Here is a 22,078-nt window from a genome sequence, read left to right on the forward strand (position 1 = left end):
TTACGTCTACTTGACTTTAAAGTAATTGTATTTAAAATTATATATTACTTGGCTTGCTCGTCAGACATTAAAAAAAAATTTTTTTCATTTACTGATGGCGAAGAAGATATCTGCCAAGACATTGGCTGATTGTTGCATACATTTTTCTAATATATTTTCTTTTACAGTTGATAACATGAAGAGATCTAGGACTCTGAGCTCGACACTTGGCAAGCGACAGCAAAGAGGACAAAAAAGAAAAAAATGAAGTCTAAATGCTTGGTTACTCGAGCAAGTAAAACAAGTAAGATGAAAGCTTCAAACGCACAAACGTCATGGACCAATGTCCGCCTTCGACCTCAATGTATTTTATTCTTTCGTTTGAGCAGAAACCGCTTGTCAACTCTAAAGTGTGAACCTCTCCGTCGTCGAGATAAGTAAAACGATGGGACCTCAGAACAATGGCTACTCCTTCAAGTACAACGACAAGATTGAGGAGGGGGAGGGACGCAAAAATGGGGGAGGCAGTTCGAAGCAATGAATCGAAATAAAAAAAGAAAGTATCGCAGTTCAGGAAGAAGTGTCTTTCCCAGCGTGCAGCCATTACGAAGGGCGCCGTCGATACTCCGTTCACCCCTAAGCTGATAGTGCGGTGGAAGCTACGCACACGCAGGGCCAATCAACCACTTTCCCTTGATCACGTGACCCCAACTCTCTGTGCCTGGGTATGGGCAGGAGGAAAGTGATCACGTGGCAAAAGATACTTACGCATGACTGGTCCAAACGGCACGTATGCTTCCCCCGCGCAGTCAGCTTAGCCTGAACGGAGTATAGTTAATACGCGGGGTGACTCCGAGGCTGCATCGATCGTCGAAATTGCGACCTAGCCTTGGCAGGAATTGCCCCGGCCATGTGAACCGACCGACCCGAGTGCAAACTCTCCCCTCCCGCCGGTTCTCAGTTTAGCGGCACCCCCGGCGTCGGCCGCCGATGTGTGCTGCGATCCTAATGGAAACTTGCGGTGGCAACACCGAGACCCGCTGCTGCCGGCGACGCCTATGCCCGCGTCTGGGAATTAACGGATCACGGCGCCCGCTGCCTTCGTTGCCTCCAACGACTGCCTAATTGTCGGGGGCTCGCTGGAATCGACAGATGCGCCAAATGCATTACGTGCACCCTTTCCTATTCTTCTCTCTCTCTCCTCCCGCGCAATTTTTGACGGCTTGGGCGTGTCCTTATTGCGGACCGGGGGAGTCACGAATATTGGAAGTCCAGCGCGCATGCGTCGGCTGGCATGCGTGCATCTGCGAGTTCGGAGTTGAGTTCGGGTCGAGTCTGCAGATATCTTTCGTAAGTGTCGTGCGTGCGACTTTGGGGGAAAATTGCGCCGACCTGGATACAACGAAGTCGCAATTGGCTGTTAGAGAGCGCTATTTCACTAACGCGTTGGAAGGCTATTAAAAGGATGTTTGAGGGAACTATATTAGAAGTGACATGGCTGCGACAGTTTTGCGAGTGTGGTGTATTGTCGTAAGAGCTTGGATGCTTCTTCCACTTTGTGTTTTCAATAATGGCTGATTGACACCAATGAAGCAAGCTCAATGTATCTCTACCCTATACTTACACAGTTTTTTAAAGAAAGAAGGTTGTCCTCCTTCGTCTAAGCTCAGTTTACATGTGTTGATTTTAGTTCAGATATTTTAGTTATCTGTAAAGCATATATTAATAATAATAAAAAAATTTATTTCTTGGGATATTCCCCACAGTTCAGAAAAGCAGACATTACTATCTCAGAATCAAGCTCCGCGAGAATAGATAAATAAAATCGACATGCTGGCTGGTACTTGCGCTCGCTCAACATTGAATACCTCTTGCTCGAGTATGTGCAACTGAATCCCGCGACTATTTTTGGAAGGGCTCGGAAGAAAGTGATACGCTAGGGTCTCCATGAAGTAAGAGCAATGTAACAAATACTCCGTGTAAGAAGCAATTCACACATTCAATTTCCATCCAAACCCTAACAGAGTTTGAAGTTTAGACTGCACCAAACATCCTGATACGAACCGAGCATCAACTTTCTGCAGCTGAACGACACTGAGAGTCACCCGACCACTAGCCCCCTCTATGACAAGCAGCCAAGCACCTCTTCAGTGTTTCGCCGAACAAAAGGACGCGTTCCAATAGCTCGTTGTCTCAGGGCTCAAAATAGCCGGGGTCCAAAAGGACCGCCGATGAGCGAGGAGCAGAGATCGCCGTGCTTCCGGTACGTGGGCCGTGACGACTCCGTCTGCCTCCCGTTCACGTCTCGGTCACCGATATCGTCAACCCCGTTTCGTGGTCTGGCGACGATGCCGCACCAGCTTGTTCTCTTTAGTTCATTCGATGTTCTGCCCAGAGCGCTCTTCCAGAAGGGTCCCTTCTACGAAGCCCCGAAGGACTGCCGCTCGAAAGTCTCGAAATAGAGCTTATGGGAAGCGCGTCTAATTGGACGTCCGTTATGAGTCGAGCGTGAAGAGGACTGCACGCAACGGGCGCCAGACGCGATGCTTTCGATATTTCGGAGGGTGAATCACGCGTGTTGCGTAGTGATAAAGGTTCTCCGGGTAGAAGCAGTAGTGGAGAGGACAAACAATAAGAAGAAAGTGAGGGGTGACAGCGGTGAGAAGGGCGAAGATTTTGTCTGTCGCGTTGCTTGAAATGTGTTCGTCGAAAGCGTGGGCCTCCCCTTGTCGCTTCCAGGGATTCAGAGCCTTTGCTCCGCCACCCCTGTGGCCGTCGGTGGCGGAACAGAAGTAAACTTTTTGTTTCAGAGTTCGAACGCCGTCTCGCTGAAGCTGGTCTTTAAACCGTGGCGTAAACGAACATTTTTCCAACATTTCTCTTTCTCCAGTTAAGGAATTATAGATCATATAATGCCAGGCACGTAGCCAGGATTTTTTTTTTTTTTTCTTTTTGGAGGGGGGGGGGGGGCATTACAAAATGCTGTTTGAGAGGGTGGGGGAGAGGAGGTCACAGCAAAATGGAAGATTTCGGGGGGGGGGGGGGCATGCCCCATGGGCCGCCCCCCCTAGCTACGTGCCTGTACATTGCATTTAAGCAACCCTACCAAGTTAATGTCACCGATAGGTTGGAAACGTAATGATTAGCGAATATATTGGAGAGTCCTTAAACATTTGAGAAATATTATGTCAAGTGTAACCCTAAAAGAAGGCCCCTAAAGCTCTTCGGAAAACACAATAAAGCTCTTTCATTAATTTATAGATTGACTGATTGATTGATTGATTGATTGATTGGTGTAACACCAAGTCGTCAAATGATTGTTTTCTTCTTCGTTCAAGTCCGTGTATATATTAAAATCCATGCAGTAAAACTTTAAGGCAACATTGCCTCTTTCAGCTTCGGATCCATTCATCGTTCCAGGCTCATGAAGGTGCCCTTGTTCTCGTTCTTACCAAAGCGCAACAGTCAGAGAATTTTAATAAACGTCCGTTCTGAAACTAAGTTCCCTTAACCCCCTGTAAAGTCGAAACGCATCCCCGAAACAACATACGTACTGTCGTATACTTGGTGAAATAACTGCATCGTGGCTAATGGCTTGTAATTAGGCCACGTAGATGTGCTCCATATTATGAGCATTTTTGTAAGAAACGTACCGTGACCGCGAATTTCTGTGCTCTTCTCGTACCTTTGTATATTACAATTTTGCGCGATGCCACGGCTTCCAAACACTACATAGATGGGAAAAAAAAATATATCTATATTGATGTACATATATATATATATATATATATATATATATATTATACGGCCCGGGGTACATTATGTGGGTGGCTAATCTTTGCGAACAGTCGGATAATTCACTAAACTTTCTTAATTAACGTTTTAATTAATAAACATAATCATATGGTTTCAATTAGGAACATGCTGAGCATAACTGAAAAGCACTATATATCAATCAATTCGAGAACGACCTGAAGCTCGTGGGAAACTCGGGGGCGCACCATAGTCACCGCACGTGCAGCACTGCGCAAAGCTAGCTGTGGCAAAATACGGGTGATTAGACTATCATCGCATTCCGCCTCGACAGAGCTTTTTCTCCGTCTCGCAACGCTTTAACCGGTAGAACGAAAGCACGCAGGTACGAAAATAACTACGCTGGATTAACACTCATGCGCGACAACGGCTGCGTCTCAAGTTGCGGGCTTGATACCCTGCTGTCCAGAGCGAAGGTAGCACAAAACATGAAGTTCCTACTATAATATTATGTCGAAGCGCACACGACAAAAGATGTCAAGACCAGGGGTTTCCAAACCCTGACCCGCAGGTGAGATCCGGCCCACGGACGCATTTCAGACGCGTCCGCGGATGGCCGCGGTCTTTCCAGTGTCATCCGGCCCGCGGCCCGCTGTCACAAATGCAAAAATAATCATGCACACAAAAAAAGTTAAGACGGTATTTACGGAATCTCGTCATATTATATATTGTACCTTTCCGTCACTATGCAGCCTAACTATTCTTTGTTTTCTGTGATGAAACTATTTGCGTTCTCATATACTATATTGCGCTTAGGGTCATATGCCATATCTCTTGCATATTGTCATCATCGGGTCTACCATTCTCATGGGTCTTGTGTCCTGTGAGAAATATGATCCAGTTCCTACGCGGCTTTGATCTATGCCTGACGAGTTCTCTGGATTACAATTCCTTTGCAACATCATAATTGGCGAAATATTACGCTTAAAAATAAAAAAAATATGTATTCATCAACATTTTTTTTTATAATTTTTGTTATAGTTTTAGTTTTTGTATTTAAATTAATATTTCGGTGTATTTATTTAATACATCCTTATTTAGATTGTCTAAACTCTTTTTCGGCTCTCGAGGACGCAATATGTCCCCCAATCCGCAATAGGTCCCTTAGCCCAAACGTTTGGAGAGACCTTTGATACTCTACGGGAATTTCCCCTAAGCTCGTATCGATTTCCCCATTCGTTTCTGTGAATTCAAACAAAGAGGAGGTGGCAACACACCTTTTCGTTGTAACAACCATTCGCGAGAACACATTGCGTGATCTAATGGCTTCGCTAGAATCGCTCACGTGTCCGTCCGCAGGAAATTTTCGGAAGGGTATAATCGACCGTCGAACCTGCCCCCCCCCCCCCCCCCCCCCCACTAAAAAAATAAATAAATAAATAAAAAGAAGGTCGTAGCTTATGCCAGTTTTTCGGCTCGGAATTTGTGTTTTTCTAGATCCCTGTTGTCTGGCACTGGCCCTTGGCTCAGTGAACTTGTTGACTAAGGAGGAAATTTGTCTTGTACCGATCATTCGCTTGACTGTTTGAGCTGATTGTAGTGATTAACTTTCCAGGCCTTCGGCGCCAGAGAAGTAGGCTCGCGAGACGTTTTGTCACATTACAAGGGGACGAATTCTCGTGCTTTTCTCGTGAATTAAGGTGAACATACATTGAAAGAAAGTGTTCACGGTTGCTACTCTCGTTCTGTGACCGACGACATTCGATTCATTTGGGTTTCGTTCTATAACGTGATAAAGCACACCATTATTTGATGCCTTAACGCGTTGTATAGCGTCTTCTAATAACCGACTCTCGTCGCGCCAGTCGCGGCTCACCTAAAGAAACCAACCGGCGTGTTTTCGATTCCCAAAACCTGAAAAGTTTCCCGGCCTGCTACACTCACCGCCTACAAACGTGTATACATGCCGCCACCGCCGCCGCAACGAATCCACTGGCCTTCCGCGAACCGCTGCTAACCTGGCACCATTGCAACAGATAGGACGTGTGTCGGCGCACCCTCTTCATGAGAACATTTCCCGTCCTCCAATTTAAGCCGTCGTTCGATCTCTTTCTTCCGCGGACCGCTGGCATTTGTATAGGTACGCGCTGTCCGCACCGCTGATCCCCGACGCCGCGACCGATCGGACCGATTCTCCCGCGTCGTTCTTTTCTTCCCGTCGTGCGTGCGCGCGCGTACATGCTGCTACTAGTACAACTCTTTGTTCCTCGCCTTTGGCCGATGGCGTGTCTTCCGCGGTGGGCGATACGAGAAGAACGCTGATCACGAACATCCGGAGGGACGGCCGCTTCCGCTGCTTGCGTCGGCGCTCGCTTCATCGCGCTCCGCCGCCCAGCCCGCCTTTCCTCTCGCTCCAGTCGAGCCCTGCACTCAGTCCACCCCTACACCGAAAGTGCGGTGGAAGCGACGAGCACGTCGGTCCAGCCGCGCGTCTCCTTTTGGCCACGTGATCATGCTCCCTCCCATACGCACGCGAGGAGCGTGGGGTCAGGTGATGAAATGGAGGCCGCTGATTGGGCCGGCGAGCCCGTAACTTCCACCTCTCTGTCAGCTTAGGGGTGACCGGGGAGTATACAGTCGGGCCCTTCTTGAGGCGTCGGCGGCGGTGGTTTCGGCCCATCTTCTGTTTGGACGCGCTTACTCATATCCTGACGTCTGATTGAGCCAGAGGCGCGTTTGTGGCTGCTCGGGAGGGCGAGGATCGACGGAGCGACGACGGCTGCGGCCTCGAGGAGGGTTAATGGCCGACTTGATCGAGGTTTACTGGAGCGGTATGCAGATCAAGCTGCCCGCGGCGGGGGGAAATGATTTGACTGCGGGGGCGGCGGTGAGAGGGCCGAATCTGACGGCTGCTGCTCTCGATCGGCGCCTTCTGCCAATCTGAAACAGTCTTTCCTTTTTTTTTTTTTTTTTTTTTTGTTGCTGGCTGTAAAGAGCGAATTTCGCGGCGTGGTTCTCATGCTTAAGAATGAAAGCGCAGCATATAACGTATCATCTGACTAAAACAAAAAAAAAGTTTCTGCCTTCAAGCAAGCTTTGTTTCGTTTATGTTGGTGAGGCCTTGACAGTGTGAAATAACTCTGATATAATAAATAATCTTTTTCTTATTTAATTTGTTTAGAACCTTAAAAAAATCGCGAATGCTACCGCAACTTGCAAAACAGCTTGCTTCTCAAACCTTGTCCTTGTCATTTTTTTTTTTTTTAGGATAGATTTTTTTACTCTAATCCTCGTGTAAAATCTCTGTGCGGCTAGTGGTTGTTCAACTCGTGGGAAAGAACCGCGTCACTGCGATAAGCAAAAAAATATAATGATAACAAAAAAAGAAAAGAAAGTGAGTGAGTAATGCGGACTTCAGGATAAATGAGTGCCGCTCGGTTCCGCACAAGTCACGTGTTGTTTTCTACGGGGGGAAAGCTAAGCGAGCAAGTCATCCCGCGGGTTTCAACAGCTCCGCGTGGAGTCGAGAAACGCTGGTCCCGAACCCACACAAACCTCCGCACCGCCTTCAATCCGATAAAGATCATCTTCTAGGAAAGAAGCCCCGCAGGGGGCGCTCCTGCATGCGGCTGCCTGCGGCTGCCAAGCGCCGCCCGGGAAAAAGTGGGGAGAGGCGACGTCATTAGTTTGTGCTCTCTTAAGACATGTCTTGTTCCTAAACGCTGTCTACGATTTCAACGCGCGATGACAGACGCTGATAGGGAGATGAGAATAACATCAACATCGGCCGCCACTCCCCTCCCGCTGCTAGGGCCCCTTTTGCAGGATGCGTTACGGTGTTGCCGTTTCGACATCGGCGGAACAACAACGGAGCGAGTCTCTGTCGTTGGTCTGTTTTTTTGTTTTTTTTTTATATATATATGTGTACGTATAAAAAGACGAGGTACACGAGAGCACCATTAAGTTCAAAGGCAAACACAGAGCACGCAAACGCACTCTGGCTCTTTTCAGGAACCGGAGACGGCATAGAAATGTGCACTTTTTGCTGCAAGCGAGCGTTATAGGCTGGAACAAACAGCGTTGGATATTTGGGTTCACCTATGTGTTTTGCGATATATCTTTTTGCTAACCCCGAGCTCGAAGCAACGGTATCGATTTCTACTACGTGCACTTTATGCGACAGGAGAATCTGCTATACGGGTCAGTTTGATGGTTGTCCACTGGGTCGGCACGGGGGAATTATAAGATTTCCCTCGCAGCTTTTGAGAGACACTTATTTTTCCCATTGGCTTCCTCTTACCGTGAAAAGATTATTTACCCTGGCTCCGTCACTCGCATCAATCGCATTACTTGATATCTTAAGCATCTGCAGGGTCTCTAAGCTCGTCAAACACGAAGTTGGGGCCAAAGTTGACGGAGCGCACCGATTGGCCTATCTTCGCGCTTTTTTCACCGACGTTAAGTCGGCACGCTAAGCGAACTTCCTGTTCCAACTTTGTGTTTGACGAGTTTAAGGCACCAGGTGTAGTACAGTCGTGGACATCATGAAAAAGCCCAGGCCTACGAAGACCTCCAGTGCTATCTGAACGGAAGAAAACTGAGTTATCACCGGTGCTATATCGTGTGAACCAGCGGCATGGTAGAAGCTGTTCGATTTTGGTCTTCACTCCCACTTGGTCGGCAAATTGCTGAGTCAACACCGATAGTAGAAGTACTCGTCGAAATAAAATAAAAACCGCTTACCGTCTTTGATCCCGCGAAATTAGTATCGAGCACCCGCAAAAACTGACCGCTCAACCTGCCGACCTGGTGTATTCAACCACGATTCATTTTTCATTTCGTTGTGGGACGCTCCGATATTCAACGAAATCTGCATTAATTCAGCAACTGCGTTTCAAGTTTGGATAGACGACAAGAATTGAACAGGCACCGCAGCCTCGATAATGGTTGAGCTTTCTCCTGATAGCGCGGCCGGCCTTAAAAGCCACGGACTCGCCTGAGCTTTTTCATGTTTTCCGCGGCTGTGCATCATATATACCTCATTTCTATTGAACATGAACCACAACAAAGCTGCAAGCCCGGGACGACTAATATAGTAAATGCGTCTGCAAATTAATAAAGCTATGTCTATGTAGCCTCAAGTCATAGCTCCAGTTTACGCTGTGGTTCACGTAAAAACTGTAAAAGTGCTCGAACATTTTTTTTTTAAAGTAGAGGGTGAGAGTTTGAGGGTTTCTGTCTTCGCCATCTATCTACCAGACTCGACGGACAATAGATGGCGGGATAATCGTCACACTAAGTGGACTAATCAACTAAAATCTTCTACTTAACATTTTAGTTATGGATTTTAAGAGGCATATTAGAATTGCAGTATTGATTGCAAATACTATTAAAGGCCAGACTTATTTAAGAAATTTTCTTTTTAAAGGAATAATCAGTCAGTTTTTGCGTATTTTCGACGACCGATTTAAAAATGCTATGAAACAAGTGACGACATAACCGAAATGACTACGTCACTCTTTCAAGTGTCATTGTGGCAGGAATTGCATGCCACCAAATGCTATGATAAATGTCAAGGGACATTCGGCATACTTTATTTTTTTTTCCATTAAGTTAACTGGATCGTAACGCTCTTTGTTCCTTTACACCAAGTGCGAGTAAGGCAAGCGCCAGCTAGTAAACAATACATCCTACAAGCGCAAGTGAATCCCTTAGGGATCTTTCTAAGTTCATCTGCGGTTTTCACATTCAGTTTGTACGTAGGACTGTAGAGTAGAGAGGAATAAGAAAGAAATATAAAGTTGCTGTAAATATAAAAAAACAAACGTGTTGATTTCGGGAGCTACAGTATAAATTGAGAATGCGTTCCTAGTTAGGAAGTCATATGGCGCTTCCAGATTGGTTTTAATTGTTCGTATCGGAGAATCCAGCGAAGCTTGTCAGCTGCTAGCGAAGATGAGATCGCAATGCCTGACCCTATAGTTTGTTTCTTGGTTTTCTGTAAATGCACACCCTTCGAAAACGTTCCTCTGTTGATTCTAACGACATCCTCACGCAATCAAAGAGGTCCGTTCATTGACCGAATTGGACACCTCGAGCTCGGCAGGTTACGATTTTTTTGCGTTAGGTCGATATCTTGAAAGCACCGCGATTATCCTCTCTACAGTATACAGCAGCAAAAATTCGAAAGTGTATAAAGAATGCTTAGGCAGAACAATCAAAATGAAACAACATAATAATCAGCCAAAGTGTGTTTGTGAAGACGAAGGCTGTTTTACCAACTTTGTTTTCTTTTTGCAGCAAAATACCACCTATCAAAGACAGCTTATTTGCAGAAAGGGTCTTGACGAGCCCAGAAATCACAAACTGAGCCAAGAGCAAACCCAACCTTCCTCTTTCTTCGCCTTCTTCCGTGGTCTCAGTCGCCCTCACCAGGGAAGACTTCGCCCCCTCTCCTTGCATGTCGCACGGATGTTTGACAACCGACCCTCCGAACCGGGAATCCGAGTTCAAGCCCCGTTTACACGATTCGAACTCCGCTCTTGGACCGATGCCCCTCCTTCTCCGGAAAAGGAGGTGGCAGTTCGCGTATTGCTGGCGTCGGTGTTTATTTGCCTCGCCGTTTGTTTCATCACGTTTTTAACGTTTTTTTTTTTTTTTTTGTTTTGTTTTGTTTTTAGTACCTCGTGACTGCCGGTTAAAGCGTGCCTGGCCATTGTCGTAGGCAGGGTTTAAAGCGAGGTTTTCAGCGTCGTTTCTCTTTTTTTTTTTTGAGTAAGGCAGCAAGTATAAATCACTCCCTCTCCACTGCCCCCCCCCCCCCCCAAAAAAAAAAAAAAGAAAGAAAGAAAAAAGGAAATAAATTTATGTCGTTTAATTTTCTTCTCCCCGAAATAAATGGGGAAACAAATTTTTGCTTCGTGCATTGACTGACAGGTTGAGAGCCGCAGGGCTCGTGTTATAAAACCTGGGCCTCCCTGCGTGCTTTGGCGGGGCGCGCACGCTCGAAGTTGACCAGACGCCGAGGCCATTTCAAAACTTGTAGAATATGTTCGCGTTTGAGGCAGGACAATTAAGAGACATCTTTGCCGCTCGCGTCCTCGGAGATCGAGCCGACTAGAGTCACGAATCTCTTAAAAACAGCGATTATAATACCACCCAACCAGAACAGCTTTTTTTATATATATATATATATAGAAAAAAAGGATGGACATACTATATTATAACGCAACAAGGGGCACAAATCGTTGTTCGATCTCTCGTTTCATGTCCACAGACTACTTACTATATAGGGAGCGAGCGGTCGCGGGTGTCCACGTGTTCCCCTTCGTAGCGACCGCGCCATGCGCCTGACGCGGAGAAGAAAATCCGCGAGCGGAAGCGACACTCACCCCAGTCGAAGGCGCACACCCGCTGTATCTGGAGGAGCACAATCCAGGCGGCAGAGACGAGCACTAAAGTCCTCTCCGGTAACGACGCCATGGCCGATGCCTGATGCTGGCCGAGTCAGCCGTCACTCCGCCTTCCTCGGCTCATCGAACGCTGGGCCAGGTGCTGTCGACGTCCATTCTAGAAACGTCACCTGCAGATAGGAAAAACGAAGAAAAGACATTTAGTAACGCCGAGAAATTCCCCTGTCAACGTAGAGTAATTAATTTTTTTTTGTGCGTTATGCACTTCAATTAATTAGGTGCGTCTATTTTCTAGCAAAGCACTTAGGAGAGCTAATCCATGGAGTCGACGGAGAAGTGACCTCGGCGAAATGACGAGCAGGAAATTATGTTTAGACCTAAGAAAGACGTATAAGCGCTGTGACGGAGTTTGGTGTAAGCACGTTATTACGTCATACTCACTGTCACACCGGAGATTGTTTTTCGTTTTTGGTTGTAACATATTTTCTCCGGAGATTACAGTGACTTGCTCTCCCGACTGCTATGCGGGAAAGAAAAAAGGCTCCAGATTTTTTCGAGTGTGGGTCAATGACACAGATATAAGGGTGCTTCCGTTCGGCAAACCGTAAGTCCTAAACAAGGTTGAGTAAATAAAGGGTCGTATTGTGTGCAGCCACTGCGGAGGTTTGAGAATGCGAGTAGGCTACGAAAGAACCACCACATTCGAAAGGAAAGTTTGCTCGATAATAATCAGCAATCTCATGTCGGACAACACAATCTGACCCTTCTCTAAATGTCAGTTTAACGCGTTGCCATTCAGGGATACCAATTTTTGTAATTCTTATCACGAACATACGAAGGAGTAAAGCGCCAAGTGTGGACAAGCTGAGGAATCATATTTTTAGGCGTCTGCAATACAATTATGTCTTTTGTGTGTGTGTGCGCAGCATTACACCGGTCCAATCGACGCACTTGCCGCTCTGGCTTTCTTTTCTTTAACTATGGCGTTACAATGGACCGCGAGTGTCCGACAACTCGTGTTTTGTGTCGCGTCTCTAGCACTTGCTATGTCTGTAAAACTGGTGTAGCTTGCCTCTTTTAACGTTGCAATAAACCACGGGCATCGTACGATTTGTGCTCGAAAACGTTACCTTGTAAATTGATTGGTTGAGTAAAACAACTCTATTTGGCACGCAACCATTACAATTTAAACTTATCTTCTATCTTCCCCCCCCCCCCTTTTTTTTTTTTTCAGTTTAAGCGTGTTACTTCGCGGCTCTAAGAAGCCAATCGCGGAAGTATATAGTTGGATGATTCGGATCACTTTCCCATCAGCCGCTTTTCCCCTACACTGAAAGCCGCAAACATCCGTCCAGCGATAACGACCGGCACAACAAGTTGCTCGCACTCGCCTTTCTTTCACACTCTAAAACACATTGCGGGTGACAAATAAAACACGTTATTCGACCCACCCGGAAAGTGCGGGCGGCGACCGACTGCTAAATTCCAAACCCCCTTCTGCACACGCCATAAAACAAGGGATCGTTTTACGGCACGTCATAACTTGATGTAAGAAGACAAAACGAAACTCGACGCGCGCCCGTCTCCGAGCGCGAACTCGCGACCGCAAACCGCGCTGAACTTGTGCCCCTAGATTTCAGAGTGTTTGCAACCGCCCGGATTAGGGTCTCACGTGATTCATGGGCCGCGTTTACAAGCTGCAAAACTAGCTACAAGAAGCTTCTAAAGGCTTGCCTCAGCCCCTACGTCCGCTATCCACTTGGACACGCGGAAGCAAACGCGTGGGCATGAGCAACCAATTTTCGCAAAAGGTATCCGCCACTGAATTCTGATTCTTTGAGTTGCTTTTTCTCTTTAATCGAGCTTCTCTACCCTGAACGTAAGCGGCGAGCACCGCAGATCCTCGGGAAACTTTGTCCCCACCTCGAATGTCCCCCAAAAGAAGCAATAACAATAAGAAAACGAGAGTCGCAACGACTGCGCCCTATCACGAGGGGGGTTAGAAAAGGGATTGGAGGCGGCGGGCTTCCAAATATAGAGCCGCTGCGTCGAAGAGTGAAGCGCTGGCGCGGCCGCGACGGGGAATGGCTAGCCGACGGCGGCATGTCGAGCGTATAAACATTCCGGGAGCCGCATATCCGTCCCGACGAGTGTCGATATGCGGGACCTTATGAAAATAGCATCGCCGCCTGCCGGCGACGGTCGTCGAGACTTGACCCGGGTTGACTCCAGGGGTTCTCCGCTTCGGAGGGAGGGAAGGAGGCGATCGTGTGAGCATGAAGGATGAGGAGTGCGCTTGATGTATCTGCTTGTGCCCCTGGTTGGCTTCTTGCGCGTTGTCGGAGTGCTCCCACGCGGAGTTGCGAACGATCGGAAGGACTAGGATTAAAAGTAAATTGGTGTGTTTCGTTTTCTTGTCAATCGAACACGATGTTAAAAAAATGCATCACTTATATAACTTGAATTGGTGAACACAAATATCGAAATCTGCCGTCTGTAAAGAAATCTACCAATAAAGAAATGAATTCCCATTTTTTTCTAAAAATATGGCGAAACATAACTAAAATAAGTCAATTCAATGATCAAAGTCTGCCCTCCCATGTAACGAAATCTACAAATTCAGAAATACCTCTCCTCTGAAGTGAGAAATTATGCTCTACGGTTTGTTTCTAGCGTATAGTTAAGTGTAAGTATATCAGATCATGCTCACTCACAGAATAAAAATTAAAAAAAAAAAGAATTTCCAGATCTTGTTTTTTTTAGTGTGTTGTTTTGTGCATACAGCTTCCTGGTCTTTTTCTAATGTTTTAATGTCGTAAAAGGTCTACGATAAAGGCAGAACAAATGAAAGTTCCTCCCTGACCTAGTTTCTTTCTGTATCAGAATCAGCGAACAATGCATCAATCTCAGCGACTGCAGATACGGTACACTGGAGTGCCTTCGTTGCTGAGCTTTCTTTAGTTTTTGCAAAGGTGAGGGGGCTCTGTAGTATAGTAGGGCGGGCACTAAAAAATGAAACCAAAAAAAAGCGTTCATAGCATGAGAGTTAGCTACCGCACATGATGCAAGAGACATTGAAGAAATGATGTCGATAGACAACAAAAAATTCGAAGAAAAGGGAATACGACATGTTAAGAAAAAAAATCATATCACGTTAGCGTTTCTTCCTAGACTAGCTGAGTGATCGGTAGGGACCTATATACTTTAGAGTGCAGTAAAACGAGCCTACTAAGGAAAAAAAGCTGTAAATTACGTGATGAAATTAGTATATGCGCAACCTCAAATATGTCCGCGTGAGCTCCACACTCGCGGGGTAATAAACAGCCAGTGGAACTGGATGTTAATGTAGACACATGCTGGTACGCAAGTCTCGATGAGGTACGAAGAAAGACCATGTACTCTCTCTCAAGAATCCTTCACAGCACCGTAAAACTCACGGAAGAGCGAACGCCAGATTAGAAGCTAATATAAAGCTATCGCTTTCGTCCAACCCTCGAGGGACACGCTTCAAGGACAAATTACGGTAGCGAAAAAAGAAGAAAAACAACAACAACAACAATGTAATTTTGTAATTACGAAGTGAAACCTTTTGCGTGCGACGTCATTGTTAGCAGGTCCTGTAGTCGGACTTGTAGGTAAGTGAGCACTGATCTCATGCGTTTCATGGTTCGAAGTTGAACATGTTAGTTGAGCGAGAGTTTCCGAGTTAGAGAGCTATGAAAAAGCTAACGTAACGGATGGATACTAGAGAGCAGGTCCGTCTGCGATAGCTTCACTATACTGTAAGACTCCTAATGTTCATGAGCCCCTGATTTGCTCGATGTTCACGACCTATAAAATTGGCGAAATTTAGCGGAGGGAAGGGGGCGAATATTTCTATTGTCTAGAGAGGTGAATTCCTGCTTTAAGAATTTGCGAACTTAATATTTAATTGTCGCAAACATGACCCCGCTGCCGAATTCGTAAAAATTTGGGGCAGCAAAAATAAAGGGTTTTACATAGCGCTATATCCTGTCTAAGTTCTTTATTCCTTGTTTTTGCGCTAATTTCACCAGGATGCGTAGCTAACTAGCACACCGAAGATTTCAGTACGGTTTTACATACTTCGTAGCCGCCATGTCCAACAAGCTAAATGTAGCTGTCCAAAAAACGTCTTCTATATTTTTTTTTTTTTGTAAACGGTTGTCGGCCGTTCTTTCTGAAAGAAACACTGCCCCCTCCCCCTTCTTTCAAATCAACAAACTTTTTTTAAATTTTTTTCATGCGATTTATAATGGTGCCAGGAGACTATCCATCCAATATTTGGCTACAGTCAAGTATATTTTTAATAAAGCTAAAAAAACTTCAAATGCTCGAAGCCGAAACCGAAACACGAGCACGGAAGGTCGTGGGCAGAACTCTCCATCCGACAGCGTTATGTTTTTTTGTTTTTCTCCGCTTCTCCGGCGCGTGAAGCAGATGACGAAAAGGACGAATTCCCGTGTACCGTTTTGTCGTGTGATTGATTTGCACTTCTATCCCTTCCGCTCGATGTTCTGTATGCTTGAAGATCGATTAGCCGATACCAGGAACGACAATTCCAAAGTAGCGGCGCTACGTCCGTTACAACGTGGATCCGTCGTGAACCGCCATTGTGTCGTCCATCCTGCGGTACGTCGCCATATTGAGAATAACGCGTATACGTACTTTCTGTGATCTGTAAAACATTTCTTTTTTATCAATGTATTTTCAGCTTTTCGGAGGCTACAAAAATGGAATTCGTGTTCATTTTTATTTTAATATTAAGTGCGTGCCTTAGGTGGCCTACTACTTGGTATGTATTTGGTAGACATAGTCTGAACAGTATGTGACCTCGGAAAAAGAGAGTGAGCGCAACTGAAACCGGTCAATTCTCGACCGGCTGTATTCGGGCGGAAAGAAAACGAATTTCGAGCCTTAAATTCTGTTCGGGGTATAGTTGGGCTCTTTTACGTCATGTTCAAATGAAAACCTCGGCGACCGTAAATACCCTGTCAGCGTCCTTTTAACACGTGGCGAGAAAATACTTCAAAATTAAGTACACAAACGTGAAAGGTACACAGAAACCGCAGGAAAATAATATACTTCGAACCATTCACTTTTAAACTTTTTAACGTTACTCAAATTGTCGACCGCAAAGTTCATCGATTGCCGAATCAAACTGCAACCTCACGTGTGATATTTTTCTTTTTTCAAAATTAATTAGACAAGTGGTGACGCGAGTGATTCAATAAGAACAATCTAGCCATCCCAACAAATGAACCAAAAAATTAAACTGGAAGTACGACACATCGAGAGAAAAAGACAAAAAAAAAATAAATCATCCAGTTCTGAAAACGTCGTTCAGGGCACCGATGGTCCGGCACCGAGCGACGTCCGTCCCTCTAACTGGATCGGACAGGCCGGCAGAGAGCGGAACGTGACGGTCGTCTCAATCCTCCGCCGTCGCCGGAGCGGGACGACAGGGTCGCTGACACGAATCCCTGGACTGGCCGAGCTTTGACGTGAGCGGAGTCGGCTATAAAGCACGATCGCCGTTGGCGCGGTTGCCGCTGCCGCCGCCTCCGCAGCAGCAGCAGCAGCAGCCTAACAATTAGGCGACAGCCCGGCCGCGCTCCGCCCCGCGGCCGTAGGAGGCGAGAAGGTTCATTGAATCCGTCCGCATGACCGTATGGCAGCCATCGACGTGTTTCATCGGAGGCAATCTGCAGATGGTGCTCGCATGGTTCCGGAATTGACACGCCCGTGACTCAAGTGCATTTCGTCATTTCATATTACTACCAGCTCCAATATTGAGGCAACATTTGTTTGTATTACATCGTCCTGCACAAAAAGAATTCTCGGGATCTGCTACCGACCCCCGGGTAATAGCGCCATATTTTGTAACGAGCTTCATTTTTTCCTGCTTGAGATCAACGAACGGTACCCTAGATCAAATGTCTTAGTCCTTGGAGACTTTAACCTCCCTTACATAGATTGGCGTAGTTGAACAGCTCGTGAGTCCAATGAAGCCAGGGATTTTCTCGATCTATGCATAAATTATAATCTTACCAAGGTCGTTCAGGAACCTACACATGAAGACAACCTCCTTGATCGTGTTCTTACGACGTCTCCCCATCTGGTGACATCCATCAGTAAAACGAATGGTTTTAGCGACCATAATTTGCTGACTATGGAGTTATCCTTACCCTTCCTTAATAGAAATCCTACCTCAAAACTATTAAGGACTACTCCAAAGCCAACTTCGACGCAATAAACAGCGATCTTTCTGCATATCTACCCTTATATACTACTAGCTTGTACTCTAAGACTGTGGAACAAAATTGGTTACTTTACAAAAACGAGTTAAATAACTTCGTAGACCTATTTGTACCCACAGGTCCATATACAAGGCGACGGCTGCAACACATGGTACAACAAAGTATTAAGGTATCTCAACAACAAAAAGAACCGATTGTATAAGTGCAAGGCGTCTAAACAGCGATGCTGTCCGGCACGACTACTTTTCGTGTCTTAACGCCTACACTCCAAACCTTCGTCTGACTAAACATAAGTTATTTTTCGAGGACCTTTCAAGTATCCTGCGTAACAATAGTAAAAAATTCTGAAAGATAATCTCTCCTAAATATCTCTCCTCTATCCAACTAACGAATGAAGATGGATTCCCAATATCTGAAACAAGCTGTGCCACAGTGTTAAACAACTCTTTTTCGTTTATGTTCACAGAAAAAGACGCCGACGTCTCTTTATTACCATCATCCTTGTGCCAGTCAAAGGATTATGTTGATATCTCAAGTGGTTGAATAGCCAAGTTCATTGATAACTTGAAACTGGCATCTTCTGGAGGACCTCACGACATCACCCCCCGCCATTTTCCACTATATCAAGGCGTACGAATTAGAAAATAACTTCGTACAGGACGCCCCATCTTATAGATACCTCGGTGTGACCCTAACAAACGATCTTACCATGAACGCTCATATCAAGCTTATCTCTGCTGAGGCGTCTCGTCGTCTCGGCTACTGAAGACGTAACCTAAATCCCCCCCCCCCCCCCCCTTTCCTCCGGGTTTGTACATAAAATGGCATATGAGACGTACATTCGACGCAAATGGGAACATGCTGCGGCCATTTGGAGCCCTCACCGAATTTCCTTATGAAACCATCTCGAGGAAGTTCAGAAACGCGCTGCCAGGTTTAGTTTAAAGACATACGGTCGGTCAGTTAATGTATCCGCCCTCAAGAACGAAATGAACCTTCTTTACTAAACGTCCGAAGCAAGAAAGCACGCCTTGGCTTCTTTCACAAGATTTCCCACTACCTTTCTGCGTTTCGGGACTCTCTCCACCTTCCCCTCAGGCGATCCTCTTCGCGGCTACATCTCCCGTGTCCCGTTTCCCGCCCCATCTCAGTCAGCACAACCTACTGCAACTCCTCCTTCTTCCCCCCTACTATAATAGACTGCAACGACCTCCCTTACATAATGTAACCGAGGCGGATTCAACCGCCTTTCGCACCGCTCTTTGCTCTCACCTCTGTTAATTCTTATTGTGGTGTTTCACTTGCCTCGTGCTTACTGGTTGTGTACCCAAGCTAATTTGAATATTTACCTTCTGCCCGTGGCGTTGGCCGCGTTGTCCTCCAACACCTCATGCATTCATTTCTGATGTTGTTACTGTTTTATATGTTCTCGTGTATTGTACCCCCCTTGTGTAATGCCCTCAAACGAGGCTCCTTAAGGGAATTTGAATAAATAAATAAATGCAAAGCTCAACACGGTTATCGAGCGCAAATGAAAGATTGGTGGTGTTTGTTATTATTTTTTTAATCAGCCGGGGAGTTGTCATCGAATTTGCTAGCGTAAGTATATGTGCGTATAGGTATAGAGCACGGGCATAGGTGGTAAACTTTGGTGCTGAAGACTTACATTTACTAATCAAACGACAAAAAAGGCGCAAACGTTGTGTTCGTGAGCTGGGTAGCAAAGTGCACGTCCGTTTATATTCTAAATTCTATCGCACAAATATGCGTGAGGACAGAGAGACAAGATGCTTGGCCCTACCACCCTCAAATACACCACACATTTTGCTGCCAGTACACTGGAAATCATTGACGGTATTATGATATTTTAATTTTATAACAACACCCGCTCGTGTAGTTCCTGAACCACGTCGAAGCCAATCATTTTCACTGCGCAGGGATAGTTGGCACGTGAAAGAAATACTCAGCCATTTCGCTCAGTTAGTTCAAAACGTTTCCAGGGTCTATAACCTTCGCTGGGACCATTTTAGAAATGGTATGTGATTTGGTTGTGGCGTACTATTCGGGAGAAAAAAAGTGTACACGTAGGCTAGTTGAATAAGAAGCCTGCTCCATATGCACGGAAATCGATGTCTTGCTTTGATATTGCCTGCCGGAATGAAATATTTCGAAAAGCAGATCCTACATTTCGCTCTATTGGTTCGACACATTAAAACTAAAATTCTTTAAAAAAACAAAACAAAAAAAAAACAGCTTCGTACAGAGTGCGAAGGCATTCCCTAAAAATTATGCTTTGGTGTTCCCCAGGAATTTGTGTTCAAATGTGTGGAATCACTCGAGAACGAGATTTCATATGCTTCTCGAAATACTTCCTTCGGACAGACGCAAAACATCTATTGCCGCGCATATCTAGCAGGTTTTTCATTGAACTAACCTACGTGTCCTTTTCTTGTGTGTGTCTGTATGTGTGTGTCTCGTCTGCAGCATAACGAGCATTTTGACTCGTCCTCGCCATAACGAGTGTCGCGTCGGTGCATACAAGCCAGTACACACGAACATCAACCCATCTAACGAGGTAATGAAACGAATGATGGACATCAAATATTCCATGGATTGTTGATTATCTCAGAGGTCGTCTCGACTAACACGAAAGCGGCCTGGTGTAAGATAAAAGTGTAGCTGTTTTTTTATTATTAATGTTTTTACTGAAAGGCGTGCTGGGGACAGAAGAAAAAGTTGCATCCGCTCGACCAGGCCCCGTCCACTTCCCTGGTCATTACGGACGGAGGTCATCACTCACGCGTGGCAACCTTTCTTCCGTCCAAGCACAGCCGGAACGCTTACTATAGGAGCTACGAGTGTATGGAAGTTCATTTAGAATAACAATATCACGAGGAAACTGGCCGTCGCGGAAACCACCAGCCATGCAGGTCTGTTAAGTGCCACCAGCGTAAAGATGTCCGGACAAAACCAGAAAGTCGTCATAACTGGTAGGAAGCACTTAAAAAAATCCTCATAAAGGCCTCTACCTTGGCGCCAGCTGACGTTTCGCTAAGCGACAGTTCAGAAGAGCTGGGCATTTTAGCGAAACACCGGCTGATACTTTCGATGTTTTTAGGAGGCTCATATTCAAGTTGAGTCAAAGGACACGTTGCAAGAGGCCGCGAATACCAACGCGTTGAAAATATAAAGAACAAGAAAGAAGTATACATTTGAAAGGAAGGAATACTAAGATAGTAGAGCTAGACTTGAGAGCATCCAAAAGGAGAGTTCGAACACCATAATTATAATAAGCTGTGCAAAAAAAAAAAACAAAAAAAAAAACAATCTTGATTTTTTTATGCACTTGTCATCCGCAGGATGGTGTTGCGTTACAAGGAGTGTAAGTATTGATCGATATTACTATTATTTTTATTATTTTTATTAGTAAAACCCCCGTTGCGGAGCATTGAATTAGCGATTGTGGAAAACAATTTTCTATCAGAGTCAAAAAAAAAAAAAATAATCAAAATTCTCTATCGGTGCACATAACATATTATAAAATGCACGCACGCACGTCTTTCTTCTCGTTTCTGAGCTCTGCTCGCTGCGTGAGTCGGACTTACGCTTCAGCAATTCCGATGGGAATCATACCGGACGCTCGCTGCCGCGGGCGCTTGAAACCAAGGACAGCCATTGTTACGACTATAGTTTCGCTATTCACTCGATACACATAGCGTCCTTCTTTTCCTATTCGCGGTGTCGTCCTTGTGGCGCAAGCAACGTACCGGTCACAAGAAGGAACTCGTTCCCATCGAAGCGACGACATACAAACCAGCGCTCGTACTTGACCGTATACGGTCAAGTACGAGCGCTCTTTTGTATGGCGAAATCAATGCCGGTGCACGTCCGATGGCTTTCTGACCAAGTCGAAAAGATCAAAGAAAGTCTGTGCCTGGGAATGCTGCGTGTGCGCGGCGGAGGGTGCAGCTCGAAGGGGCTGAAGAAAGGGATACTAGCAGCGATGCTTGCCCCGTATTCAGTTACAGTGCCACTCATTCAAAAGGAAGAGCGGAGAGGGAGGATGAGAGAGAGAGAGAGAAGCACAGTGAAAGCTCGTGCGTGTTATTTTTTATTCGCAGCGACATTTGATAGCGGCTGCAGAACCGGCTTGTTGAAATATGGCATCGCTCGTCGGGTTCTTCTTAAAAGCAAAACCAAACAAAAAAGGAAGAAAAAAAAAATTGCACGTCAGAAATCGTCCGCTGTTTTCGGGGTTCTGTACGAGGTGCGGCGGCGGAGACTCGCAGAGCGGCAATAAAAATGTTTGGAGACGTTGGGAGTAACAAGTGAAAGCCGCTCGAGATAGGAACGCGTCGGCATGGGCAGTGTCAAAATATACGACAGTTGTATGCCGGTCTTTTTTTTTTTTTTTTTTTTTTTTGCTTAAACAAGGCGACGGTTTTTGCTTCGTTGGAGGCGGTGTACGCGCGTTTTCCATTTCATGTTTCGTGCTTCACGGCAGGGATTCTCGAAGAGCCGGCGATCGGATGGATCGCGAGTGGCGTCCGGCTGTGTTACTCGGGAAGAAATTAGCGAGAAAATGAAGCAACCCTCATATCGAAAGGGTAGGAATAGAAAACATCACAGAGACATCTTTTTCATTATTGCTTGACG

At 45.8% G+C, this 22,078-nt stretch overlaps 1 protein-coding gene and 1 pseudogene across 4 annotated transcripts in view; one reads left to right on the top strand and one right to left on the bottom strand.

Annotated features, from left to right (window-relative positions):
* LOC8039276 (discoidin domain-containing receptor 2) overlaps nucleotides 1-22,078 on the bottom strand; it is a 171,678-nt gene that overhangs the window by 97,654 nt on the left and 51,946 nt on the right. For all 4 annotated transcript variants that reach the window (XM_040500141.2, XM_029982562.4, XM_040208278.3 and 1 more), the window contains exon 2: nucleotides 11,124-11,314. In XM_040500141.2, the coding sequence (XP_040356075.1) occupies nucleotides 11,124-11,214 (91 nt within the window). In that variant the 5' untranslated portion in view covers nucleotides 11,215-11,314. The remainder of the gene's footprint in view (nucleotides 1-11,123; nucleotides 11,315-22,078) is intronic.
* Nucleotides 16,826-17,528, top strand: LOC115322211 (annotated as a pseudogene).

This window comes from Ixodes scapularis, unplaced genomic scaffold (assembly GCF_016920785.2).
Source record: "Ixodes scapularis isolate PalLabHiFi unplaced genomic scaffold, ASM1692078v2 PGA_scaffold3__209_contigs__length_174095766, whole genome shotgun sequence".
NCBI lineage: Eukaryota > Metazoa > Arthropoda > Arachnida > Ixodida > Ixodidae > Ixodes > Ixodes scapularis.